We start from the raw sequence: 10997 nt of genomic DNA, 5'->3' as shown, positions 1-10997 counted from the left end.
AGTTCTGGGGCTGCATTGTGTTAGGATGGTCATTTCCACATTCTAGTCAGAATCTTGTTCTTTGGGTCATCATGCCTTAATCACGACTAGGAATGCACCGGTCTACTTTTTTACTTCCAATACTGATGCAGATATCTGAGGTTTTGTATCGACCTGATACCGATACAGAAAAACATCAGTATACAGAACCGATACAGAAAAACATCAGTATACAGAACCMATACAGAAAAACATCAKTATACAGAACCAATACAGAAAAACATCAKTATACAGAACCAATACAGAAAAACATCAGTATACAGAACCAATACAGAAAAACAGTACTGAATTCACTTAAAATGTCTCTTTTTTTTAAAACACAGACATAAGTTTAATCAGTATAGCACACTTAAATACATCAATAGCTCCACAAACTTGGTAAAAACGGCACAACTTTAATTTGCTGAATCCGGCCAATTAGGAGGATAAAAGCCAATAAAACTTTTTAAAGTATAAAAGTTAAATAAATAATAGAGAAAATGAAACTGACAAAATCAATAGGTTGACCACTTTGGACTAATGTAAAAAATAAATGGCAATAAATCTTCTTTCGAACTGTTCAGAACATGAAATTAGGATTTCTAAGCGTAATGTAAAACAAATAATAAAGCATGACGACACTCAGAGAACAAAACATCTCAGCCCTTGTGAATCGGGCATATTGTCACCAGTCGAGAAGTTTTTTTCAATATTGGGACTGATGCAGATATTAATATTGGAGTGGTGCCTCTCTGGTCTAGGTGGAGGTTGGATTGTAGTATGACTGGTAAATCAAGAGCCTTAGGTTGTGAGGTCTGGACTGTCTTCACTTACAGGACCATAGACTAGGCACCAATCGGTCTATCACCTTCAGCTCCTCTCTACAAATTATTGTGACAATGAGAAAATCACTGAATTCTGACCCAAAGGGAGAAGTCCATCTGTTTCTGGTCAATAATGGCATAAGAACTGGTTTAGCTGACTCTCCCTATGCCACTTCATATTCAGCTGCAGATCCCTAAACTAAAGGTTATGGTTCAAAGACACCAACATCATCAAGCTTCCTCTCTGCAACCACACCTTCACATCCTAATCATGGGTCTCCTTCAATAATTTTGGCCTGATGCACCACAATTCTGACTCTCAGCATGTCATTGAAGGTAAACATCAATTGCTCACTGACCAGACGGTGGACAAACACACAAATACAAATTTAATAGAAAGAGTGAAGAGTGCATCAAATGTAGAGTTATAACTTTAGGGCTTTCTTAGTAAAACTCTGTTGTCTCTGTGAGTTAAACCAATGTTGCAATTACTTTTTCCTTTGATCAGCTTTTTCAGGACTACATCAGGGTTGTACTGGTTTAGTTTGCTTTACTTTTTAGACTTTGACAGAAGTCTAAAACTTTATTGAACTGGTGATGATTATGATGTCACAGCAGTAAAAAAAATACTGAACTGGACAAAACAGCATTTCCATCCAACTATTACTTCATTATGCTTCATAGCAATCCAATTTAGAATAACACAGCATAAAATAAAAGAGAGCAATATCATATCCAGAGGCGACTAAAAATCAAAAAGCTAAAAAGCAGTCCCGCTTTTTCTCTCGTTGTAATTTCACTGCACGCAAACTTCAAATGGCTCCGGGGAAGTTTTACCATCACATCATCATCGTTTATCGAAGAAAAGCTGTCATCTTGTGTTTGCCAGACAAATGTGGGAAACAACTTTCTTTTTTATCTGAAACGATGAGCTCTTCTTTTCAACTTAGCTAAATATGTGACCGTAAAAGATGTGAAAAAAGGAGCAGGTCCGGATGGAAAAACAAAACTCGGAAATCTAATATATTCGCCAAGAGTTTGATCAAACAAATGCAGGCTCACGGGATTCGAACTTTGCTCCAGAGGCCTTGCCACCGTGCGGAGAAAACAGTCCAAGGGAAACACAGCTGCATGGAGTCGAGTCTCATAGGACGAGGTTCTTCTACCTTTCAGTGAAACCCCCACATCATTTTATTTAGATCAGATGTCAGGACTGGTGGTTAAACAGGGAGGGGCTGCCCTCACGGTTCCTGTGTGTATCTGCATGCGTGTATGTGCGTGTGTGTGTGTGTGGTTGCACTTAGCCAGCACATGCATTTGAGGTATGTGGCAGATGTTGCAGAGGCAAGGATTAGTGTGTGTGTGTGTGTGTGTGTATACGTCTTTAAGCGTGTGTTAAAAATATCTTTGCCACAGCGGGAAGCCATGGCGGCCAATTACAGTGCAGCATCTGGGCTAGCACACATTTATTAGCGTGTGAGTCCGCGTGTGTGTAAATGTGTAAATGTGTGCGCGAGGAGGTTCAGGCTGAGTTCAGGTTACTCACATCTTAGCATGCAGAGTTTGAGAAAGAGCTGCAGCATGTGTTTAACAGCGACGAGGCTTTGTGTCGGCGCGGCGCAACCTAAACTCACGCACCACGAAAACGACACCAGGGCTGGGGACGATTACAGGAAGCCAGAAGTGGCTACATATGAAAAGGCAATGAAGACAATAGGGAGAATGGAAAAAAAAAGAAGGGAGTCTAAAGAAGGGAGAGCAGAAGAAGAAACTTCAGGGAAAGCAGTTGCTTCTTGGAAATATGTTATGTGTTCTTCACTACACTCTCAGGAGAGAAGATTTAAAGATTTTATTTTTGTTGATATTCGCTTCAAATCTAAACATTGTCTTTTTAAGAGCCACATGTTATTGTGGCATCAGACTAAGCTACCCATAATTTAACTTGGATAACAAAGAAATGTCTATTTTCTTTAAAAAAAAATATCGCAAAATTGTTAGTCTTAATAATTTTTCCTTTTCGCAAAGTTGACAATTACTCATTATTCAGCTACAGTAGACTTAATCGCCGCACATCTATGAGTGACAATGACGCAAATTGGCATTTTCTACCTCAGTTCCTCTCCTAGCTGTATTAAATGCGATGAGAACTATGTGAGGCCACGGTGGCGTGCAATCATGCACTATAAAAGAAGGGAAATAACCATTAATAACCTGTGCACCTCAAAGCCTTCTCTGGTATTTCATGGCATTAAAGGGAAGAAAAAAAAACCCAATTTTACTTGGACTGCCGAGATTAAAACCGAGCTTTGTTTTAATTACTTTAAGGAATGCCAGAAAGAGGCTGCTGCAGGAGGTGCAAGGCCACTGATGAGGAGTAAAAACTGCTCTATTGTTATTAATTATAATAGGCACACAAGAGCAAGCCGGCCTCCTATGAGGTGTTCAGAGACTTTATGTGACCCACAAATCCCATTTATGTGCTGGGATTGATTGTAAAACACTATTTCATTCCGCTTTTTGTCTTATGGAGTCTATATGCTAGCTGCGTAGTGCCTTACAAAAGTACTGGAACAATTGGATGTTTTCAAACTTTGTTTTCATAGGGATTTTATATGCCATACCAAGATAATATAGTGATTCATTTCAAAGCAGATGAAATGTATATCCGATTTTCAACAGGTTTTATTTAATCTGATGTTCTCCAACAAACCTCTGCGGCCTTCACGGAACAAAGATGTCCCTACTGAGATTTAATCGCAAAAAATATGAACCATATCTCCCAATTTGGTACGTAATTAGTTTAGAATGTAGAGGTCTGACCACAAACTTTTCAGATTTTTATCTGCTAAAAGTGTGGAAAAAGCCGACATCCTCTTTGTGCTCGATCATTTCAAATCACAATTTTTATGTTTATGTTTGCAACATATGTTTGCTCAAATCACCAAAAGATTCAAACGAATGTCATAAATCAACAATGCACACAAAAAAAATGCTTTCAGGTCATCTTTTTTGAGGTGTTCAGGCTCCACACAGTGAGAAAGGCTACTCTGATGCTTCATTAACACTGGAGAGAAGAAAAAGCACAGACCGCTGCAGTGGATATATTGTCGTACAATGTAGAAAATGCCCAGTAGGGTAGAATTAGTGTATCAGCATAAAGATAAAGCACGAAGAGTCAGATAATTGTCCATGCATTGACCCCTTAACCTCCACCCCAAAGCATCTTAATCTGAATGCCTATTGCAGCAGTGAATGTGAGTCTCTGCATCAGGATCTGATTCATTTGTTTATGATTTTTAGTTCACTTTAACAGTCGTTTTGATATCTTGTAGTGAAATCACAGGTAAACTGAAGCTGCCTTTATGCTTTTCCCATCTAGCACTATAAAAAAACAACAATTAAACAACAACAAAGCACAGGCACAAGTCTGTTGCCCAAAAGCAAAACTGTAACAAAAACATACATGGTCATGCATTTCACTGATATATAAAGTTGACAGTTATTGAACTTTTTTCCAAAGTGCAGCGAGGCCTTACAGGCAAAAACACCTCTGTGGGTGGGAGTATGAAGTCAGGAAGGAAATCACTTTTCTCCTTTGACTAAATCACAACAAAAGAATAAAAGAGTGAAAACACTAATCTACATTCTCACCATGAAGATAATTAAGCAGTGCTGAACGCTTCCTTGGCTCCGACCTTGTGTCCTTTGTCCACGAGTTCTGCTGTTTCCTCTGACATCAGGTTTACCGCTGTCCGTGTACAACTACTGCCCCCATGCGGCGAAAGCTAGTCATTGTTTTCCGCACTGCACTGCAGCAATGCCTGGTTCTCCTCGATAACAGTTTAATGCCAGGTCTCTTGTATGAGATCACCAACTTAAAGCCACACTGAACTTTTAGTTTTTATGTTCAGCTGCAGCTTTTCTGCTTATGTCGGCACCTGTAAGATTGCTTACAATGCAGTTCAATGCAACTTTGATATGTGACTGATTTTATGTAACACCTTTCTGACATTGTCATTAAAAACAAACAATTGGATGGTTTTGAAGTAATCTAGTAGGAAGAACCCAGGTGATTCAGACAAATATTTCTACCTCAGACATTTTAAAAGTTTATTGTTAAACGATCTCTTGTCAATATCTGAATAACCTTGAAGAACATTGTATTGCCTTGTTGCTAAAAATGTGCTATGTAAATAAAATTACCTTTACTAAAGATAAATCAGTTCAAAATTAGTTGTTCACCTCTAAGCTAACAAGACTGAAATCCATCAAAGGCGTTTGAGTGATTCCAACATACTTTTGATCGACTACGTGGGGAGCTATGTCACGTACGACAGAAGATGGAACTGGTGTGTTTCACCGCTTCAAGGAAAGCAATTTGGCAATGTCAGAAAAGAGGAAAGGACAGCTTTAACAAGGAAGGGTCAACAAGTAGAGCATTTGACAGACTCAGAGACCATTTAAAGCACTGGTACAAATTCTTGTGTGAGGACTAGTAACATGTATGTTTTTGTAAAATAATTGCTATGATTTGAGATCTTATTATAGCTTTGTTGTTGCTTGGTAGACTTTTTTTTGTCTACCAAGCCAAAAAAAAGTTTGTGACAAATGAACCTGGTTAATTAAATGACACAACGTTTTAACGGTATAAATGTCTCCATGCTGTGGACAAACAGTCTGAGCAAAAGCTTGAAACCTTTTCTGGACTGTCTTGACTTGGGGCTTTTCAAACGGAGGCAGATGAAACTCGTTCATTTGTGCTGTTGTTTCATCGACGGGTGTCCTCGCTGGATTCCGGGGCAGGAACAGCACTTCCTGTGCTGCGGCGACACTCTTGGGAAAAGTTCACAGTCCCTGTGCGTCCCTGCATCATGGACAGGACGGCTGCGGCGCCGACCCGCAGGGTTTCCTCTCTGCCGCAGTTCAACAGCTCGACCTCCACTTTGGCCTTCGACCAGCATTTCACCACAAACGCCAAAGGAATACTTCTTCTGGCGGAGATAGTAAGTGTGACTTTTTAAGACTAAATGCAGTTCAGTGAAGGCAGAAGGATATGACATGATGGAATTTGGCAGTAATTTTAATCTTTATACAGTCACAGATCAGTAAATTACTTTCCAATCTGAACTATCTTATATGCTTATACTCAGATTGATACTGCAGATAGCATGCAAGCTACATAAACTTATACAAATGATGTTAAATTGAAAGAATAAAGTGAAGATCTCAGTGAAGATTGAATTTAAAGGTGCAGTATTGTGTTTTTTCCAGCCGCATAGCGCTGTTATTATTGTAGCACAATAATGTAACTATATTACCTCCAGTTGTTATAAAAATGCTACATATATCAAATATGACTTAAAAAAATTGACTTTGTAATTTCACGCCTTGAAATTGGGCCTCTGCCTCTTTAAGAAGCTTTTGGTATCTTTAGCACTCAATTAGAAAAACACAGAATTCAAAGGGAAACGTATTTGCACATTAACCCTGGTGCGAGAAAAGCCATAAAAAACAGAAGCAGTGTTTCTATGAAAATAGGAAGTGAGACAAAAACAACAAAGCAAATCAAGTCTCCGTCCTTTCTTTTCCTCATTGTCTCTCTTCCTCTTCAATTCAGCCAGAGGGGAAACAAAATCCTGGGCAGCTTTTCTCCAAATACAGTCTGGCTGGCTGCCACAGACCGGACGGGCATTCCACACATGATGCAATACGAGATGAAATTCTGTCAAAAGCAGGAATTTTTTTATTTTTATTGTTTTACATTAAACAATTAAATTCCCGACGGAGGCATCTGTGTTTGTGATTTCACTTTAAAATAAAACCCACAGTCAGACAGAACCTTCCGATGATATGAAACATCCTGCAGAAACTTTTTGTTGGGAAAAGGGAAGGGTGTGGTTTGTTTCAAGGGGGAAAAAACAATTAATCACTCACTGCCACCATTAAAATGATTTGAGGGGGGTGCGGGGAGAGTCGGCAGAATGCTGTTTAGACATTAATAAATAAGACAGAATATCTGTGATGAGTCCCTGTTGTGGTTTCATTTGTCCTCTCCTCTCTGCAGCTGAGTGGCATGTTGGTCTGGATCCTGATTGGCGGCACCGATTACTTCCGCCTGTCGGCTCTTTGCTGGGTGATGTTTGTGTCCATCCTGCTTTGGATTCTGACCATTTGCCTGTTCATAATTTATCTCACCGGAGTCCACAGCAGGATACCGCAGATCCCCTGGACGACAATGGTAACCGTCACACACAAAACACACACGCGCACACACGGTCTGGCTCAGTAAATCAACTGAATCGGTTCCACTTCGGCGTTTCATTTGTGAGCTGACATTTCTCTGCTTGCCTCCCTCAGTCGCTGTGTTTCAACTGCGCTGCTGCTGCTCTGTATCTGGTGACAGCCGTGGTCGAGGCTGTCTGTGTGGGCCAGGCCACCAGGGGGCGACACAACTACAACTGTTGGGCAGCATCAGCAGTAAGCACACAAATATCAATGCAAACTCTTTAAGTCTTTGCTTGGTTGTTACATAATTTAAGACGAGGCTGCTCTTGTTCTCTGCGCGTCCCTAAAGTCGATAAGATGATTTTGACCGAGGCCGAGCTCGACCAACTTACTGCTTCCTGGATGATGGAAAACACCATTATTAAATCTATTATTCAACTGAGTGACATTTTCCCTCGTTGCTGTGGGAATTCCCTGCAATGCTTACTTTACAAAAACAGATAATAATCATTACCATAACAAGTTAGGGCTTTGTGTAATTATTAGAAACAGAAAGTTAAGAGAAATCTTTCCTAAATCACAAACACAAGGAGGCGCCCACTCCCCACTGATTCAACCTTCACATTCAAACGTGCTAAAATACATCCCAGATCTGCTTGGATTAATTAATTAGGCATTGCTCTCTGTTCCAAAGTTAAGTCTAATATCCAGCAGAGAAAAAGCTTTTGGCCTCCAGTGTGGTTTTGCAGACTTAAAAAAACAAAACAAAACAAAAAAACAGCTGAAGACATCTTTTAAGATTGATATGTCAGCAGCAGCTACAATGGTGTAATTTATGTTATCTTTTATTTATGTTTTACCTTCTGCACTTCTATCATAGTCTTTCATTTAAGAGTTTGCTGGAAGAAACTGACTGAAAGTATAAAGCCCACTGAGATTGTCATTGACATTTTCTTTGCTTGCCTCATTTTGCCCCGCAAGCCACGCCACCCTAAGAAGAAAGTCAACTTGCTCAAACCAAAAATGACCCGTACCACTATGGCTACCAGTGCAGACCTAATGAAAAAGACATTTAGGCTGTAAAAAACTTAATGAAAGCCAAAGCCACAGAAAAATGTTCTAGAAAGTTAATGGATCTGATTATCTCCTATATACAGCAAGAACCTGAGTGAAAATAAACCAAACATTGGTCAGAGAACTGTTCTTTTCTGGAAAAGTGAACATTTTATTGATTCTTTGATTGTGGACTCATTTTTCTTCTTGCTAAGAAAGTGTTTGTACTTTTCAGAATTTACTTAAAACCTTGTTTGTCTTTTCGTCTTCAAATCCTTTCTGCTTGCACCACTTTCAGTTCTTTGCATTTCTGGCCACACTGTGCTACGCAGGAAGTGGCTACCTCAGTTACCGTTTGTGGAAAACCACAGAGGAAGAACATTAAGGCCTCTTCAGACTCTCAGGCTTCCTGGTGCGTCAACAGACGCTCAGGGAGGAGGAGTGGACAGTTTCTTTATCAACCGACGCCGCTGACGCCGTAGTTGAAGAAGTTCACCGGTAAACTAAATCGACATGAAGAAAAAAATTTAAATAAACAAGATTTTTGGAGGAAGACCGGATTTTCAGTATGTTTGCTGGTTTATGTTTGTGGCTTCACAAAATGTTGTAGTAAAAAAAAAAAAAAATCAAAAGTTTCCATTTGTCTTGTTTACTTCTAACTAAGTCACTTTGCGCCTCGTTATCATCTAGTTATTGTGGTAAACAATAACAACTACATGACTAACACACAAAACAACTTAGAGTTAATTTGAAAACATAATTTTCAAATTAGTTATTTTTCCTGCGATGTCTATGCTTATTTCATCCAGTAGATTTGAATATGAATACAACGAATCATGCAGATGTGAACAATGACTCTTTTCACTTCCTCATCTAATAAAGAAAAACAAAACAATTATACCTTGAAATATTTGGAGTCATTTATGCAGCACGCTAAAATACAGTCGTCATCAGTGTTTCTGGGTTGTAGCTATTTCATAAAGTTTGCGTTTGTGTTGCAGCAGCCTGAGCTCTGCGCTGTGGGTAGAAGTTGAATGGAAACCCAGAAAAATGAGGATTAGTTCGATGGTTCTATGTGTGAGCTTTTTTTCTTTGTTGTTGTTTTTTTGGTTGATCTATCAGATCGTAGTCTGAAGGAATTGTTAAAAGTTGAATGGGGTGTGTATGCTTTTGCTAGGTAAATTTAAACAGGCTGTCATGTTGCTGGTTCAGACCAAAGAGTGTAAGCAGGACAGAAAACAATATAAAACCCTTCAAACAGAAGTCACACAAGTACTCCAATGAAATATTATTAAAAATATGTCATAAATCCAATTAAAGTCACACCATGGCAATCATTTGCATAATTTAAAGATGATGTAAAATACATTAAAAGAAAAACAAGTTCGCCTTCCGATGTGTTCTTTGATTGTATTGCATTAAAGATATTTATGAATATTTGACAGTCCAGCTGTTAGAATAACAGCTTCAAGAGTAAATTGACACTTTACGTCTGACGTTTGATGAAATCTTGTACAGTGATAATTGACGTAAACATAAGCACAGTTTCAGCTCAAAGTGCAAACCTGAGCTGGAAGGTTAAGTGTTACATTTCACCAGTAGATGTCACTGTTGGGCTTGAGCTGTTACTGGGCTTCCTGCTTTTCTTTGCCAGTCGGGGTAAATTGGTCAGTGGTGGAGAAAGTGTACTTAAGTAAAAGTACAAATTCACAGACAAAAATGTACTCAAGTAAAAGTAAAACTACCACATTAACATTTGTACTAAGTAAAAAAGTACTGGCTTTTAAAAATGCTTAAGTATTAAAAGTAAAAGTACTTGCTGAATGCATTACCTAATCCCTAATACAATATCATTAAGTGAACCGATCATATTTAATTTTAATACATCAGTAATGTGCCATTTTAATGAACAATGCCACAGCATGTTTTTATTATGTTTACACTCTGTAACTTAGACTTAGATATGTGATTCTATCCATCATAATTTCAGGGATGGAAACATCGTGTCTCCTGTCCTAACATAACATGAACTTCACTTTTTTTTGCCACTAGTGGCATTTATTTTGAAAGAAATCCAACWGAAAGGGRATGRAAAGAAGGTGGGTGGGGGAGGACATGCAACCGAGGAGCCACATAGAGTTGTAGTCAAGACCACCTACCCAAGACCAAGTCAAGACCAAGACCAGCACCCGGCGCTAAGTTTTACCTATCAAAATTGCTTCTCAAATTGATCTGAAAGATCCACATTCCCATAAAAACACCTATATATTAAATACTTAGCGCTGAAATAAATGTAATCAGTAAAGATCCGTCCAGAAGAATCGGATCGTTCCTGAATGTCATATCAATGCAGACTTTGGTCACAGCGTTGTTCCATATTTGCGACACCTCAGTCAACACCTCCACACAATAATTCAGGAATGAGTGACAACTTTTTTTCATGCAGATGCAACATGTGTCTCTGTACTGTTAGCTTTGCTAGCATCACGTTCACAGATCTTACCTTTCATTAAGATTTCCTTCGAAGCGACGCTAAAAGTTGGACGAAGTCCCACCGTCTGTGAAAGCGAAGCGCTGCTGATTTTACATGTCGCCATATCTTATGATTTATGCAGCGCTATTATATTACTGACATTAGACAAACGTATTCTCCCGCTCAGAGGAAACCACTGCGCATGTCTGGAGCTCCGCGTGCGAGTAAAGGTGGAGCCGATGGGTGACGACAGACACGTAAGTCACGTTATTGCTGGGATTTTACGGCGCCACCTGAAGACCCTGAACTTCACATTTTAACGGAAAAAAAGAGCAACGCGACTTGGATGTAACGAGTAACGCGACAGTTTTGTAGAAATGTAGTGAAGTAGAAAGTACAGATAC

General features: G+C 39.2%; 1 protein-coding gene across 1 annotated transcript; it reads left to right on the top strand.

The window, feature by feature from the left end:
* Window positions 1-384: 384 nt before the first annotated feature.
* On the top strand, window positions 385-9386 carry cmtm8b (CKLF-like MARVEL transmembrane domain containing 8b). The gene is made up of 4 exons (XM_008432081.2): window positions 385-5845; window positions 6907-7080; window positions 7200-7319; window positions 8419-9386. Exons 1-4 carry the CDS (start codon window positions 5714-5716, stop codon window positions 8503-8505), a joined length of 513 nt encoding a protein of 170 aa, XP_008430303.1. The 5' UTR covers window positions 385-5713; the 3' UTR covers window positions 8506-9386.
* The last annotated feature ends 1611 nt before the right edge of the window (window positions 9387-10997 follow it).

The sequence above is a fragment of the Poecilia reticulata genome, linkage group LG16, assembly GCF_000633615.1.
Source record: "Poecilia reticulata strain Guanapo linkage group LG16, Guppy_female_1.0+MT, whole genome shotgun sequence".
Lineage (NCBI taxonomy): Eukaryota > Metazoa > Chordata > Actinopteri > Cyprinodontiformes > Poeciliidae > Poecilia > Poecilia reticulata.
The sequence above is the reverse complement of the archived record's forward strand: the minus strand, read 5'-3'. Positions and strand labels throughout refer to the sequence as shown.

Coding starts and splice junctions, on each gene's coding strand:
- cmtm8b (XM_008432081.2), top strand. CDS start 5,714: ATGGACAGGACGGCTGCGGCGCCGACCCGCAGGGTTTCCTCTCTGCCG. Junction 7,081..7,199: donor AGATCCCCTGGACGACAATG/GTAACCGTCACA, acceptor TGCCTCCCTCAG/TCGCTGTGTTTCAACTGCGC. Junction 7,320..8,418: donor ACTGTTGGGCAGCATCAGCA/GTAAGCACACAA, acceptor CACCACTTTCAG/TTCTTTGCATTTCTGGCCAC.